This window comes from Ammodytes marinus, assembly GCF_949987685.1.
Source record: "Ammodytes marinus genome assembly, chromosome: 2".
Classification (NCBI taxonomy): Eukaryota; Metazoa; Chordata; class Actinopteri; order Uranoscopiformes; family Ammodytidae; genus Ammodytes; species Ammodytes marinus.
Genome location: NC_137231.1, coordinates 9,044,815 through 9,062,308, shown reverse-complemented (window position 1 = coordinate 9,062,308; position 17,494 = coordinate 9,044,815). Strand labels below are relative to the sequence as shown.

At 40.3% G+C, this 17,494-nt stretch overlaps 1 protein-coding gene across 1 annotated transcript; it reads left to right on the top strand.

The window, feature by feature from the left end:
- The first annotated feature begins 2,706 nt into the window (after positions 1 to 2,706).
- chfr (checkpoint with forkhead and ring finger domains, E3 ubiquitin protein ligase) lies at positions 2,707 to 16,745 on the top strand. Its single transcript, XM_080039543.1, has 18 exons — positions 2,707 to 2,808; positions 3,733 to 3,853; positions 4,431 to 4,530; positions 5,310 to 5,419; positions 5,514 to 5,573; positions 5,678 to 5,860; positions 7,054 to 7,137; positions 8,112 to 8,286; positions 8,443 to 8,597; positions 8,898 to 9,060; positions 9,753 to 9,952; positions 10,733 to 10,849; positions 11,209 to 11,292; positions 11,891 to 11,961; positions 12,432 to 12,519; positions 12,695 to 12,802; positions 12,924 to 12,996; positions 13,750 to 16,745. Exons 2-18 carry the CDS (start codon positions 3,748 to 3,750, stop codon positions 13,790 to 13,792), a joined length of 1,920 nt encoding a protein of 639 aa, XP_079895669.1. The 5' UTR covers positions 2,707 to 2,808; positions 3,733 to 3,747; the 3' UTR covers positions 13,793 to 16,745.
- Positions 16,746 to 17,494: the final 749 nt, after the last annotated feature.

Below are 17,494 nucleotides of genomic sequence, written 5' to 3'. Positions count from 1 at the left end.
GGTCATTTTTACAACAGAAATTGTTTGAAATGTCAGAGCAATGATGGGATAGGAAGTTTTTTTTTACCTGTTTTGATATGGTTTGGCTTTTTAAATCAATATTTAAAGCTGTAGTGCGTACGTATCTTCTGTTGCCCTTTTGAGTAAATTTGAGTAATTACAACAACACTGTCGGCACATCTACATGATATAAGCCTTCTGTGATCGCACATGGATTTTATTCCTTCTGCTGTACGTCCAGGTTTTTTTTTCTTAGCAGTAGAATCAACAACTGAAACATTTCTTAGGCGTTTCTTGGGATTTTTCTGAGCTCCTGCGCTAGTGTCAGGGGTTGACACCAGTTTGTAAACGCTGCCATACGTAGAAATACAGAGAGAGTTTTTCTGGAGCAGATGGGCTTAATCAACTTTGTGTCAACTTCTTTGCTTATGGCTTGAATGTAACTGCCATTCGTTGGTATACAAAAGTTACACACTATAGCTTTAATGAATATTACAAATATAAAATGGATGTAAGGCGAACTTGTTTCAACAAGAGTTTCTTTTAGCTTTATTTCTTTTTAGGTAACCACAGAGAAACAGAGGAACCTGCACTTTGAAAAGAGGCAGTGGCAGTTAAAATTGTTAGAAATATGTTCTTGCTGTGTAACTAGTAGAGTATTAGGGTAGAAGAAAGTCTCAATGCGAACACTGGCAGAAAAGGATTCAATATTAATTTCACAGTCATTCCACTCTGCCTGTTTGACAGGCTGTTTATTTTATTATACCTTGTAATACATTTTTTCTAGTTTTTACGATTTTTATTTATTTAATGGTATTCTTGTTTATCTTTTAAACACATTGGTGTAGGGTACATGGTGTGCATAGAGACTGTTAATGTGCCATCGTCATAATATTCTCAACACAATGTTACCAGTACTGTAAAACTGTTTAACTCACAGTGTTCTTCAACTGGAGTTGCCCAATTTTTCAGGAAATGACAAATGTTCAACATTTCAATTCTCTTATAAAGGACTTTTCATCCTTGTTGGCCTTTTTGACAGATGAAACTCAGGACAGTGGAGCAAAGAATCTTCTGTCTGTCTTCCTGCTGAACCACACATGACAGAGGAGGAGATGGATAGCGCTTTCACAGGGAAATGATCATCAATTTCCTCCACAGAGATGATGTGACAGAGGCAGAGAAGTGTGTGGCGGACCTAAACAGCACTTCACGGCTGTCAGTCTTTGTGAAGACTGCTGTGGACGCAACATTAAAGGGTACAGTGGCATCTTTCAAGGGCGGATTTAGTCATTTTTGGGGCCTAAGGCAAACACAATCAAGGGGCCATCCACATCACTTGTTTTACAACTTTTTCAATCCTTGTGTATATCTAAGAAAGAACCAATGTATGACTTATTTTCTTAAAAATCAAATTCAAACGGTTTTATAAAGATGTGATTTCAAAATAAATGTTGCCAAAGCATCACAATACAGTGCACATTAATGATTTGTTTTATATAAACGTTAAACACATTAAGATTGAATTACATTTTTACATTCACATTAAACTATTGTGTATTAATTTTGTACCTCCATAATTGACCTCTTTATATATTGTGTTATCTTCTCACTTCACTAACACAAGATATATTCTGTCTCTCCATCGAATACATATAGAGTGGAGAATAATTCTGGTAAAAAAATTACAAGATAAAAAAATGTATGTACTCATGAATTGTGCATCGGATGGAGCATATGGATTTTGATAAATGAGTGAAAACTAAAACTAAAAACAACAAAATAACTAGGCTATATTTACCATATGTTTATGAGGCATTTTATGGGGTCTTTTGGTAGCTTGGGGCCCAAAACAATTGCCTAGCTTTGCCTAATGGTAAGTCTGCCTCTGGTTTGACCCCATGAAGGCCCCTGTACCTCGTGTCGTGTGACACCTGTCCTGGTTTGCAAACATCACCAACTTACAGAGCTTTTGTGTCTCAACATGAGGAGAGGCGACTATGTGGGGCCCCAACCCATCACCACCATCCCCCACTCCCACACACCTCTACCCCGGCTTCTAGCCATCCACAACCACCCCTCACCCTCTCTATCGGGACTCACACACACACAGCAAGTTTCCTGTCTGACAATGTCCTCCATTTCTCCCATCCTCCAACATCCTCAACATCCATCTTCATGACAGGAGATAATGTAAATCATTAAAACTTGTTCAAGTAACTTGTACTTAAGTTTACCCTCTTTTCCACCAAATTAGTAACACAACTGAAATAACGTTTTTCACGTAGGGAAATCAAAATGTCACAGTAAACATAGACATAGACATACATTATGAATCATGATCATTTAGCCTAAATACAATATGAAGTATGAACTAATAAGAGTGAAAATAAAGATGCACACGCCATGCATGCATATTCTACATTTAGTAAATATGATTGAACTGAAACAAGTTAGTCGTGTATTGAGTTAAAATGAGCCACAGTATTTTTGAAAAGTGGCAAAAGTGTCATGATAGGGCAGTTTGTGCATGACATGCTGATCAGCTACCAAGTGTCACAACTCTTCTTATCTGAGGAGGACAGGCTCAGCCAACACGGATGTAGGCTATAGTCATGGATGTATACATAAACCATAATAGAGCAGTGCTACAGCCATAGGCTACAGCCCCTCCTCCATCAGCTGATGACGGTATATAGTGTCAACCGTGCTCTGGGCAGGAAGTGCATAGATAGTGCTTAGCTGGAACATGAGGAGAAGAAACGGTTTAACACAGAGTCACTGGGACAACAAACTGTGCTTTTGACGGTAAAGAAGACCTCTTATACATGAGATATGTGTGGCCTTAGGGGAATTCTTATTTGTATGTTAGAGTGTGCTCCCGACGTGCCCTTAGGTTGGCTGCTAATGTTAGCAAGCGCGTTAGCCTAGTGTTATTATTGAGCGAAGTTGTTGTCGGCGTTGGGTGTGATGGTATCCCGCGGCATTTACGTTATTGTGAAACACTTTTTCCACTTGTTAGTTGACCATGTAAGTAGCTTTGCCTTTATTTGGATTTTCACACAACAAAGTCGACTAATAACGCTGAGAAAAGTCCAGTTTTGCTAGGTGTCGTTAGCAGATGTTCTCCTTCTCAGGTCCTGACCCGACCACACTTAATGAGAAGTTTATTCAATTTAATTTAGCCTTACTTATTCGGTAAGGTGCATGTCAGTCCTATAGTTTGCTTAGTATTGTATGTGTATATAAAGTTCATGTCTGCATTCGGCATAGGGAAAACAATTGATTTTGAAGTCAAATTTGCACTAATAGCTGGTTACTAAAAAGTGTTGAGTGGTGTTATGGGCGAGGAAAATTGTGGGAATTCCAACAGATCCTGAAGTTGAAATGTTACTGAAATAATTGCAAGCTGATATTTTGAATGGATGCGTGAACCATAAATTATTAAAGCTGTTATATCATAAGTTGGCTTCGGTCAGCAGAACACACCTGGTTGTCAACAATGAATTTGACACAATACAGTAACTTGACTGACCAAAATCAAAGCAGGTTTTGATTACACCAGCATGCACAGCAACACAAAATTCCTCTTTCTCTCTGCTATCATGAGCCTACTAACCTTTAAAACAATGCCAGATAAAAAAAAAAGATGTGATAGCAAGTAGCTGCTTAGAGAAGAGTATTTGATTAAGTTAAACCATTCCGAACTCATTTTCTCATAATGTCTTACAGAAAGAGACGTGGGAGATGGACAGTTACAGAAGAGGACAAGCGTGGGGAAAGCTAGTCAAAGTGGACTCCAGTGAAACTGTCCTGCTTTTCAACAAGGAATGCACTGTGGGCCGAAAAAAAGGTAAGTTATTTTATGTATGTTAGGAACAATGAACTTAAATCTTGACTCATAAAACTTTTCAAACATTTTTTTTTAGTGTGGAGAATGATGCCTCTTAACAAAAGACAGTCCTGTCTCACCACAGACATTGCTGTTTGGAGCCTTCACAACCTCCCCCTTGAAAAACACAAAGCCTTCTTTAGTGCACCCAAACTTAGACAGCCCCTTGTGATGATAACAAAAGGCTTCCATTGAGAACATGTGTGCAGAATATTAAGTAGATTTTTTTTGTATGGCTTCCGCCTAAGAAAAGGGTTAGGCCTATATTTCCCCCTGTGTCCGCTTTTGTTGGCGAGAGCTTTCGGGCTCCACTTTTTTTTTTTTTGCAATGCAAAGCGACTAGCCTTAATTGGTTATCTTATGTCTGGGCAATAAAAGGCTCTAAGAATTGTTGTGGTAAGGGTTAGTCAAGGTATTTGTATTAGAAGCTAGGCTGAAACGGTTGAATGATATTGTATTCTTTATAATGTCTGTTCTGTGTTTTGAACTTTTGACGTTGGGGTTTTTATATATATATTTATTTCTTTTTTCTTGCCAGGATGTTATCTGTCCTTTCCAGCCAACAAACTGGTATCGGGGGAGCACTGCAAGATTGTTCAGGATGAAAGCTCAGGGATGGCGTGGCTTGAGGACATGAGGTACTGAGAGCTGAATATTCAACCCTCAGTCATTTGTAACTGCAGTCCAATATTGGAGTGCGTCATGTTCTGGGATTCTGCGACTCTGAAGAGCACATGCTGTCAAAATTACTTTTAATCGGTGAATATGTCATTGTCCTCACGATCCGCTACTTGTTCGTCCTCTGTATGCGCGTAAAAAAAATCAGGTGATAATACACAGCCTAGGCTCTGTAAACTGGTATGCAAACAAAGGTAATGTCAACAAAGGGGCTTGAACCGTAGCTAACAACACTGCTAACGATTTATGTTAAGCTGCTGCTTTTGCCTAGATAATTAATGCGAAGCTTGATGTCATCAGTAAATTCTACTATGAGTATTTGGCTTCAACACCTATTTAGATATTGACAGTCTTACTGTCACACTTGCTACAGTACTACTAAAAAAACACATTCTACCTGTATTTGCATAGTGATAAATCTTGGAACATTTGTTTACGTACATGTTCACAGTGCCTACTAAGCTGTATATTAACACCAGATTCTTTGTCAGTGCAGAATCTGGTAGTATGGACCTGATACCTGGCAGTATGGACAGGTGTCAGATCATGAGGAGATATTCACTGATTTTGACTAAAAGTGATAAGCTGACTCCACCTTTTTAAATGAAACGAACCGTAAATTTAAATGCATTTTAAAATAAAAACTATGCTCTTGTTAGAGGTGGTGTAGTGTGAACTTTTGTATGATTTAATAAATGTCCCTGTGATACATCTGATTGCATTGTTTGTTTGTCTTTAGCACCAATGGCACGGTGATCAACATGTCCAAACTGGTCAAGAAGCAAACTCACCTGCTGCAGAACGGCGATGTCATCTACTTTGTGTACAGGAAAAGTGAACCAGAACAAAGTGAGTGGTTCATTTCTTTTAACCATAGAGAATAATCTATATATGAATGTATTTGGATCAAAGGCAGACCGCAGCTTCTCTTGTCTCCCTGCAGACATCGCCTACGTGTACCACTCAATCAAGACGGAGCAGGCTATTTCACAGCACGGTTACGGTAAGAAGTACAATGCAATTTATCTTCTTAATATTATTTATTATGCTTCTGCATTGCGTGTCACTTATATACCCCCCTCCCCCCAACCTTGTTGTTAACTCCAGATATGGAGAGCTCAGCCCACAGTCCTGCCCTTGCCTCAGAGATGTCTCTCTCTGTGGAGCCTGTGATGCTCTCAAAGGCTCCAACTCAGGACGACCCTCAGCCCTCCACCTCCACTTCCCTCTTCTGTATTGGGGACCCGACCACTTCTAGCCCCATGGCAACCACAGCCTGCCCATCCTCTGGTAGGTTCTCTGCTAACACACTCCTGTTGAAGGGGGTCCATTACTTTAATTAATCCAAAATGGCCCATCCTATAGCACATTTTGGGAAATATGCATATTGAGGTTTTAAATTGTCTTTTTTTAATTTCATATATAGTTTTGTTTTTAACTTGTAGTGATCATCTGTGACTTTATTAGTCTGACTTTATCTAAAATAATATTCTTAGTTTATAGTATGAAATATTTCCTTGGGACTATTCAGTCAGAAAGTGAAGGATCATAAGTAATAAGTAAAGCATAGAGGAGACATTGCTTTTAAATATAAATTAATGAAACAATGATCAGGGGCTCGCCTTTTAGAATTGTGGTAATCATGTAATTGTAATAAGATCATTTCAGCTAGTGTGTGGTCAGATTTACCCAGCCTGCCTCTGGGTCTGGTCTGTGTGATAGATGTCAGAGAGGAGCAGAGGCAGAGCTGTGGCTTGCTGCTCTTCTTTTTAAAATAACTCTCTGATCACTGTCATTGATGGAAGACAGACCTGCCGATCAATACTGAACTTTACACTGACTTTAACTCAGACCGTATCGGGGGCAAGTGAATGAGTCCAGCAGCTGGGGATTATAGCAATATGTTCAGCCCGGTGTTTCACTGACAGCTCTGTCTGCTCTCATCTTTGAATTTTTCCTCCCAGATCCCCAGCTGACTGTGATTTAATTTCACCTCCACCTTTTCCCCAGCCTTTAAAAATGCAGTCTTTTAAATAATTTTGGGACCTGCTGCTCTGACTAATTAGCCACAAAGTGACGTATGATTGATTGAGCTAAACTGAGACAGGTCCTGGCCCAACTTGTCTCACGTTCTAAGTACTTACTAGATGATGGATGAAGGGGCCTTTCTTGTGTGTTGAGTGCCCTCTGCTCTTTCTCCCTGAAGGTTAATGTTTTCAAACCCCTACCAAACTGACCAAGCAAGCAGCCTTCACATTCCCCTCACAGACAACAAGCGTGTGGCTGCTCTAAATAGTTCCAATGTAAAGACATGCCAAATTAAAAATAGTGTTAATATTTTGAGATGTCAAAATTGTTTGTTCACATTGAGATGCCATTCTGGTCCAAATATGTCAACTTTAAATTCTGAGCAGTTCATATTATGACTCATAAAGTCCAAAAATATAATTCAACCCAAGTCTGTTGTTCGTCCATCTTCTCAGACCAAGCTGGAGATGCTGCCCCAGCACAGGAGAAAGACGTGGACAGCATTGAGCCAGAAAGCAAGAGGAGGAAAATTGATGACTGTAAGTTTTTTTTTTTTTTTTTTAATTTATTGGACGTGGTTTTCCTTGATTCCAAACATTACATTGTGCCCTTTTTTGCAACGATCAGAGCTGTTTGGTATTTTTGCTGACTTTGAAATTTGCTTTGCCTGTATGCGTGCCAGGCCAGAGCGCAGTGCCAAAGACAATCAATCATTGTATCACAGACCTTATTTGTATAGCACTTTTCATACATCAAAATGTAACACAAATTGTTTCACACAATACAAACAAAAATCACATGCAAATTACCCCATGGTGCTAGAGAATAACCACACACAACTAAGATGCATCGGACTGGTATTGTGCTTGTTTATGCACAAAACAGAGGTGCAAACACTGCTGTTCCATATGTCAAGATGAGTTTACCATTTGCAGCTTGAAATATAGGAGAATGAGGACTGAGTAGCGATAATATAAACGGCTTTACCACGGCTTTTTTCTATATTCATTCTAATTATTTCTACAACTCTAATTGACTGTGAAAAAAATCGCACCATCTGTCTCGATTTGTGGTGCTGTGTTTTCACATCCACAACAATGTGGTTTCCCGGACAAGATCATTTTGTCAGATGCTAACTGATGTCATCCTGCGTCACATCATGCCCTGCTGTTTCACAGCTATGACACCAGACCAGTGATGTGATGTGACAATATATTTAACCTCCACACTCTAGATCTCTACTTCTACCTCACCCCCCCTCCTCCCTTTGGCACTGTGCGCTGCTGCACTTAAAAAACCCACACAGTCGGTTCACTTTTCACTGTTCATTGTGCTCACATGAATAAATGAAGGCCTTTTATGTCTTAACAGAGCTTTCCTGTGAGCTTTGGTTGCAACCCCCCAAACCTTATATCCAAGTGCTAATCTGGAAGGTTTCTCTAAGCCAAAAAAAGACAACTGCCAAAACCTGGGACTGTTTAACAAGTAATAATATACAGTTATTATTTTACAGGTAAAGATTATGATTTGGGCTTACCACACACATCCACCACAGATGTCGCCAGCTCAACTAAGGGATGCGTTGGGAGTCTTGTGTCTAAACCACCATTGGAAGGGACAAAGACGGACAAGATGGAGGAGAGCCTGACATGTGTTATTTGCCAGGACCTACTGCATGACTGTGTCAGGTAAGCTGTCAACAGCCATGGGGCCTCCACACACACACACACACACACACACACACACACACACACACACACAGATACAGTATATCCAAGGGTTATGAGCTGGAACAATACTCTGTGGTCTTGTAACACCCCTGAAGTGTCCTGTCTTTACTTCAGCCTGCAGCCTTGCATGCATGTCTTCTGTGCGGCGTGTTACTCCGGTTGGATGGAGCGCTCCTCTCTCTGCCCCACCTGCCGCGGCCCCGTGGAGAGGATAAGAAAGAACCACATCCTCAACAACCTAGTGGAGGCCTACCTCATCCAGCACCCAGGTCTGCACGCAAATAGATACTCTCAATGGGATCTTTTTAAGCCCGACACATAGGCACTTTGTTATTTCATTGACTTCAATTGGAAAAAGTTAGTTTTTGCACTTTTTAGCAGTTGTGGCCGAGTTATTTTCTACCAGCGATGATACAATAGAGATTCAAACAAGAGATCGAATGGCATGTAAGCAAGACCTGCTAAGCCTATTTGTATACATTCTGTAACTGTATACATTCCACAAACATCTCATTATAGTAGTAATTGTCTTGACTGTATACATTAGCGTGTCCCTTTCCGTGCCACAGAAAAGTGTCGCAGTGAGGAGGACCTGCAGAGCATGGACAGACGGAACAAGATAACTCAGGACATGTTGCAGCCCAAAGTGGAGCGCTCCTTCTCTGATGAGGAGGGCAGCTCAGATTACCTCTTTGAGCTCTCCGACAATGACAGTGACTCCTCGGATATCAGGTAAGACTTCTGGTGGTTTGGAGGAAACCAATATTAACTTTGTGTATACTTTCAGTTTGGTTTTCATTAGTGAAATCCTAGTCAAATGAAAACTAGTCAAATAATTTTAATTTCTTAATTGCTCAAGAGATAAATTGTGTGGCAGAGAACACTGTTTTACTTATCAAGACCTAGAGACTGCAGTGTGACTCTGCAGATGCATGAAAGTCTTTAAATAAAACTGCATTAACCATGATTGGCATGATAGCTTGCACCTATTTTAGTACAGTATTTTATTGAGTAATGTATTTTAATGTGTTCTATGTGTGTGTGTATGTTGGATGTGAGTGGACCATCCGAGTCCTTAATAAAGATTATTATTATTATTATAGCTCACATTTTTCATTGATACTTAGAATTAACACTTTAGGAAACAAAGTATTAAATATAATATTGATGTTATTTGTTATGAAACACAAATTATTAAAAATCTATATTAAATTGTATTTGTGCAATTATATACCTCTATTGATTTATGTAATATCTATTACATAAATATGCACATGATTTGTATTCTTGCACTGTAAAAACCAAAAACATTAACTTTAACAATGAAAATCCTGAATGTCATAATATCATGACATGGAAAAGCCATCAGTGTTGGAAGCCTCTGTCTAAGTGCTGATTTTCTCCTGTGTGTGTTTCATCCCCAGTCAGCCTCTGGTCATGTGCAGACAGTGTCCGGGCTACAGGAGAGAGGCCAGTCAGGTGCTGTTTGCTACAGGTTCAAACTATTGGCTCCCTGGTCCAGCTCCACCTCCCATACCTCCTCCACCCAAAGCAGCAGCAGCTGAGGAGGGGTCTGCAAAGCCCCTGGGGGAGCAGCCCTCTACCTCCTCTGATGGCCCCTCAGGTGACTATGAGTGTCCATTAGATGGGAAGATGAGTAGCTAAAGTTAAACGTTCGCTCAGTGCCATCATAATCCTGATACTAAATGGTGGAGTTGGCGAAAACACTTGTTGTCAGAATTGCTTTTAGTCAAAATCCAATACCTTTTACACAGCCTAGGCTCTGTAAACGGGTATGTAAACAAAATAGTTTCGGACCGATACACCGTAGATAGCAACAATATTGATATAGCCTAAGCTACTGCCTCTTTGTTTACAGAGCCTAGGTTTGTATTGGCACCAGTCCAGATATTATTTCAGGTCAGGAGCAAACAAGAACTCGTAGAGGAACGTGAGTAAATATTCACTGATTTTGACAAAAAGCGATTTTGACAGCAAGCGTTCTCCAGAATCGCTGACCCTACCTTTTAAAACAATGAGCAGGACTTACTGTGTGTTCAACACCTAAGGCCCATTTTAAGTACGATTGTTATGATTATCCTGCCTTCCAATCGACTTTTGAATTCTTGGCTCTCGTCTAAAAAGCATCTCTTGATCCGTGTGTGTGTGTGTGTGTGTGTGTGTGTGTGTGTGTGTGTGTGTGTGTGTGTGTGTGTGTGTGTGTGTGTGTGTGTGTGTGTGTGTGTGTGTGTGTGTGTGTGTGTGTGTGTGTGTGTGTGTGTGTGTGTGTGTGTGTGTGTGTGTGTGTGTGTGTGTGTGTGTGTGTGTGTGTGTGTGTGTGTGTGTGTGTGTGTGTGTGTGTGTGTGTGTGTGTGTGTGTGTGTGTGTGTGTGTGTGCGCGTAGCTCCTCAGGAGTACCGCTGCCCCCCTCAGGGCTGCCATCTCATCTGCACCTGCTGCCTCCAGCCCATGCCAGACAGACGGGCCGAGCTGAACAGCCAGCAGCCTATTGCTCAACAATGTGAGTGGTCCCTCTACTTGTTAGTCCCTCTTCTGTAATGAAATGTAATGTGGCTGATGGAATAATTGTGTCATTCTGAAAACTAAACGTAACATTGAAATAGAAAAGGAGTCCGTAAGGGAAACAGTAACTCTTATGACAGAAGCCAGACAGTGCTAGTACAACTATAATTGTGTAAGGCTATTCAGTGTAAAGACATAATGTATTTATTTACCTACTTAGAGGTCTACAATGCATGTTAACCAGTGTATTGTTAAAGTACATCTTTGCCAGGCTTTTTTCACATGCACGGGCTAGACTGCTGCACAAACATGATTTCATTATACAGCTCGTATGCATGATGTGTTGTGTGTTGGCAGGTGTGCTGTGCCAGCGACCCTTCTGTCACATGTACTGGGGCTGCCAGAGGATTGGCTGTCAGGGCTGTCTGGCCCGCTTCACTGGTATGTATCTGTTTCAGCAAAACAGCCCCAGGGGGATTTCCACTGTTAGGGCTTATTGCTGGATTGTAGGCCCTCAACCAGCGAGGGATTTGTTTGGCTTTGGCTGGTTTCCAAATGCAGTGTCTGTAATTTTGGTGAATGTCATTCTCAAATTGTAGGGTTTTTATTTTTTTGTGTTACAAAACATTACTCTTAGCAGTTTGTTGGAAAACTAATGAAACCTATTTCTGTCAAAACATGTCACAACAGAGTACATTTACAACAAGCAGAGTTTGTTTATTATTTCCACAACATGAACACATGTAATCACTTTACTGCATCATATTTCAGGTATGCAACTTTGAGTCATAATAATGTAATGGCGAGACACCGCGTGAGATTACAAACTCCATACACAGTTTAACCGTATTGTAGGGCGACTCTTTGTTTTTGGTTCCGTGTTTTTAGAAATGTATGCTTCTATCAGCAGAGATGATCTTCAACTCTTGTATCTCTGTACGACAACAATGGAGCTCAGGAATTTCAAAAAAAAAACCCTCTCCAGGATATCGCTCAATTCTAATCCTCCATTTCCTTCCTTTTCTTCTCTTCTTTTTAGAGCTCAATCTGACAGACAAATGCCTGGATGGTGTGCTGAACAACAACAACTATGAGTCAGAGATCCTCCAGGTAAGATGGCTCACCTGCACATGGCAGATATTGATATTGTTTTGTTATTGTACATTATGAATCACTTGTTTGAGGTCAGTAGTTCACAGTGTGCTATTCATACCCAGGGTGGTTGACTCTAACCGGGGGGACTGCTGCCAAAAGTATTTCCTTTTGTGATGCCCTGAAACACTTTGGATCTGTGTGTCACCAAACAGCCTTTTGCTACTCTGAGCTAAATAAAGTCTTACAAAATGTCAAACTGCTTCAACTAAAGCTTATTTCAGAAAACAATAGACCTCAGTTATGACCCATGGCAAGACTGTAAAACGCTTGAAACACTTTTCTGCACTTAGTCATATCCAATGTTAAGAGGCTTGCTTGTGTGTGTGTGTGTGTGTGTGTGTGTGTGTGTGTGTGTGTGTGTGTGTGTGTGTGTGTGTGTGTGTGTGTGTGTGTGTGTGTGTGTGTGTGTTCCATCCGTCCACCAGAACTACCTGTCCTCCAGAGGGAAGTCGTGGAGGGATCTGCACCGGGAGGCTTTGCACAGCTTACAGCAGGGAAACTACTATATGACAGGTGAGCCTTAAGATCAAAACCCAGGGCACATTCTTGACTTAAGTAGTGGATGGATGCGTTTGGAAGATCCACTGTGAGCACATGCAGTCTGTCTAAACTAAGTCCATGCTGTTATATATAAATATAAGCGGAGTGGCCAATATCCTGCCTTTCTTGTTCCCGTGTCTCTTGTCAGATTGTCGGATCTCTGCGACTGCAATCCTGTGCTTCTCCTGCGGCCTGCGAGCCTTCAAGGAGCTGGCCTACAAGTACAGACAGAACATCCCTCAGTCTGAACTGCCAGGTGAGATGGACCACAATAAACAATGTAGACCTAAAAGGGATAACTGTTGCTTTTTAGGACTTTCACTTCACATAAAGGTTTATGCCTCATCCAAATTTAATTTAATTTAATTTATTTTCAGCTGCAGTGACAGCTCGTCCAGACTGTTACTGGGGACGCAACTGTCGTACACAGGTGAAGGCACATCATGCAACGTAAGTATTTTTTATTTATTTTTTTACAAAGCACCACACACTCTCATTTGTTTTCATATGCCCTCTAGTGGTTATATGCTGGAATTGCAGCCTCAAATGAAGACAATGAAACTGCAACATAGACATGTGCTTGTTCTCTCTGCAACAGTGGCATTCGTGGAAAATAAGGAAATGTCAAAATGATGCCGTCAGTATATTATTCTCTTCTGTATTACCCAACCAGTGTTGTTTACTCCACTATACGTTTTGTTCATCAGTAGCCATAATGTGTAGTTGCTAACCAGTGAACAGTACACACTCCTTGAGTGAGTTTCTTTTTTAAACGGTGGGCTCCACCTGCATGCACAAATCAAAGGGAAATGTACTGTAACAGAAACAAGTAATATTGGTCTCCCTGATAAAAGTAGTTGCTTTTAGAAAATGAATAAAGTGTCCATACTTTAAGTGCTCAGTCCATCCAAAATATCATAAATAAATCTATATTTTTATGCCATGGTAGCACCGAGTCCTCCGGGTTAAATCTTAAATCTGCTGTGACTGGCTCACTGTGGCTTTACTATAGACCGACTTGACAGATTTGAGACAATGGGCTCCAGCACCAATGCATGTAGTTCACTTATTCCACCACAAGAGGGAGTCCTTGTATAAAGTCCTATTGTTCATCATGTCTACTGTTGGAAGAGTATCTTTTGTGTTTTGATGTGCAACAACAACATAACTCATGCGGTTTCTTTTCCTCATTTTTAATTTCAGGAAATTCAACCACATATGTGAGCAGACACGATTCAAGAGCTGAGGGAGCGCAGCGGTTTGTTCTTTCACACGAGTGTCAAATGTAAATAACTGAGCATCTCCAAGAAACAAACAATCTTGCCAAGGTTTTGTTGTGTCCATTGTAGCGTAACGCCTTCCACATGTTATGCAATGACCTAATGCAGAAATTACAATCAGTATCCATTTACAATAGTGACCAGGGTCTTACTTGGCACAGGGCTGTGTGAAATAACGCTATGCACAACAATAGTATAGTTCAATGTTTACAAAAGGTTTAGGCTGTTTTTATAGAGTCACAACCTGCGAGGGGCATTTAACTCCAGCTACAATTTAAATGCAAACACATTGTTTCTGTGGCTCCTGATTTGAGTAGTCTACCAGGTAACCAACCACCAACTGCTAGAGTAATTTATTATTGAATTTTTTTCAAAGTGCTTCCTGATTTGCCCTCCAGCCTTTGTGACAATTTTTTTTTTAGTTTTCTCAGATGAAGCGTGATTGAGGCAATCTGTCTGAACTATGGCCATTCATGTACAATTACACTTGATTGTGAGCATGTTTTTATATGATGTCCTCCTCAAGCCTTTTGGTAATTAAGGCTTAAAACACCTGATGTATATTTACTTTTCTTTAGTTATGATGTCTTTATGATCATTCTAATGCAAACATCTGTATCACAGTAAAGTGATAGAGTATTCCAGAAGTAGCGCCATTTTGGGCCCAGACACAAGATGTTTAAATGATCCAACCTTTTAAACTATATTATATAGTGTAAATATCTCACCTCTGAGGGAAGGTTTCTGTGTATTGCCACGGCAGTACTGCTTCCCCTTGACAAGGGCAAGAAGCCACGTCAAAGCCCTGCATATGTAAGGGGCTCTATTCATAATCCCATGTGATATTTGTATAGGATTGGGAAGGGGATCAGCGTGTTGTAACACTGTCAAGAGGGCACGGGGGCCTCTGTTGTATGCTTTGCTCTGGATAATCATCCCTAAGGTGATTAAAGTAGTGTAGAAGGGAGCCTTTCTCTCACTCTAGTAGTAAAGGCTAATCTGTGATGAAATGTGCAGTTACTCCATCTAGGGAAAAATTACCCCGCGTTCCGAATCGCATACTATCTACTATATAGTATGTAGAAAAAAGATTTAGGATGGTTAGAAGTACCCGGATGTCCTACTTTATTTGGCCAAGATTGTTAGTGTTGAAAACTGCATCCTATTCGGACGATTCTGACCCTCAATCCGGTGCGCACGTGAGGTGACGTCACATTGACGAAGCCTCAATATGAAAACAAACGGGGATGCGCCGGATATAAAAGCAAGGGGCAAGATCAAGGCGCAATGTTATGATGAAATAAGAGTAAAAGTATGTCCCAATAGTATGCCTACTGCATCATAACTAGATTATTTTTTATCGTCGGATGTAGTATGTAGAATAGAAAAAAGAAAGAGTATGCGATTCGTAACGCAGGGTTAGTCTGCACTCGAGGCACGCAGTAGGTGACGGTGCTTTTCTAGTGACACAGGCCCATAGATGGGAGTTTTGCAGGATACAATACACTGTTTAGAGGATATGTGCCAATACAACACAACAGCCTGTTCTGTTGTCATTTATAATCCAATTATATGTTATATAGCTTACCTTGCAAGTATGTTGATAGAGGTTTTATTCTTGATGTTTCAGAGTTATTAGTGGATCAGCCTGTTTTGATTTGGTTAGTTCCTCAGGTACACAAAACTGCTGTCATGTTGTTTTGTTTTGAATTGCAGGTTATGACCACGTTTGGTGATAAGAAAAAGTTAGGTTTTTATGTAAAAGCTGTCACTTAACATTCATGTTGAATATGATGACCACTCACGTATGACTATCACCCAAGTGGCAGTAAGTCCCTATCATGCAAACATGCACAGCTATCATTGATGTCTAATTTAAAACAAATTGGCAAATCAGCCTTTGTTTTTTGGGAATTATACAGCATGCTAATTAAGCAGATCCAGACATTAGTTTCAAGAGGCCTTATACTGTATTGAAATACTAGGATAAAGTAATGGTGTTGATTTTCCCTTTTTGTAGGATAACTCTTATTAGTTTGTACACAATACTGGTGGATATGAAAAGAATAGGGGAGTGGTAAATGTTAAAAGCAGGCCTCTGCTTGCATCAAGTATATTTTGTATGATTTCCAACATAAAATGCTAGGCTACTGTTTTAATTGGTATATAGTTATTTCTGCTGATTTAGAAGTATCCATGCTAAAGATGTCTACAATTATTTACTAGATGTGTTTTTATATATATTGTTCAACTAATGAGGATATTTGCACATTACACAAATGGAAAGGCTAATTTTTCATCTTCAAGATTATGATTCTGAATGATCTTTGAAGAGCTGCATGTATCCAGCCTATGAGATGTCAACTTATTATATCAGCTTTGTAATCGTATGAAAGAGTTTCATTGCAAAATGAGATGAATGAAAAATGTAACTTAAATCCCTGAGAGTTCGAGAGCAACATTTTTAGAAAATGATGTACATTTGACATTTATATATGCTAGTAAGATTAGCCATAGTGAATCTGGACATGTTATGATTTGCTTTTGAATGTAGCTTTTCATATTTTCACTTTAAGTGTTTGTGACAATACGGGGTTTGTTGGCACTTTTCTTGGCCTCTGCAGGGCCTCTTGAGTTCATCTGTGGTGTTAGCAAGGTGTTATATTTTAATTTTACCCCTTCAGTCATGGTGGGTCCACACTGGCATTCCTTAGCGGCTCAGGCCCTCAGCACAAACCGGCTCGAATCCCCCGACAGCGTGGCTGAGTTTTAATTATTCCCTAGCGGAGATCTGGGCACCCTAAGCCAACAACAGTCCCAAGCCGCTCCAATCAGGAATTGGTATTAAAGGGGCTTTGGAGGAGCGCTTTGCATTCTCCCTGGGGTTGTTTGGGGGGGGGGGAGGGGAGGGTGTTGTATACTAAGGCAAATATGTACTGCAGAAGTCTGGACCAGGCTGCTCAGCAGTGTGGGAGAGGCAGGTTTCATTCTACCTCATCACAGCTCCCAGGAGACATGGGAGACTGAACAGGCATCAGAGTCACATTTATCCTCAGTTGCATAGCTGAGCACACATGTCTCACTAAGGTGGATGGAAGTCCTTACTGATTGCCTGTAAACGTTGTATGCAACGCACTATTAGAACAGTTAATTTGACTATTATCAACCTCTAGTGAAATCTATAGAGTAGCGCCAGGCACATGCCAGAGTTTGATAAATGTATGCTGCCCAGTATGTTGTATTAGCAATGTTATAATTTAAAAATGTTAATGTTGAAATGCGTATGGTTATCATTTGCCTGTTTATCTTTAAAAATAAATAAAATACTGATATAGCCGTCTGTAGAAACTGACTTGCCTTTTTCCCCCCAGCACCTCACATTGATCTGCAGACACCGAAAAAAAAAATGTGATATGGACACCTGAAACTTCCAGCACACAAACTGACAATGTACTTTTCAGTGAAGTGCATATTCTGGGTTAATAAGTAGATTTTAAGTTAGTGGGTCTTAACCAATATAAATTATAAAAGAAATTTCTATTTGCATTTCCTAAATGTTGAGGGAATTTAAAGTGGCTTCGTTAATTTCCATTTGTATTTCCAATTGAAGGCAAACGGAGTGTGGCGCCCACATCCATAAAACCTCAACAGTCACAGGTTCAAAGTAC

Coding starts and splice junctions, on each gene's coding strand:
- chfr (XM_080039543.1), top strand. CDS start 3,748: ATGGACAGTTACAGAAGAGGACAAGCGTGGGGAAAGCTAGTCAAAGTG. Junction 5,861..7,053: donor CACAGCCTGCCCATCCTCTG/GTAGGTTCTCTG, acceptor CCATCTTCTCAG/ACCAAGCTGGAGATGCTGCC. Junction 9,953..10,732: donor CTCCTCTGATGGCCCCTCAG/GTGACTATGAGT, acceptor GTGTGCGCGTAG/CTCCTCAGGAGTACCGCTGC.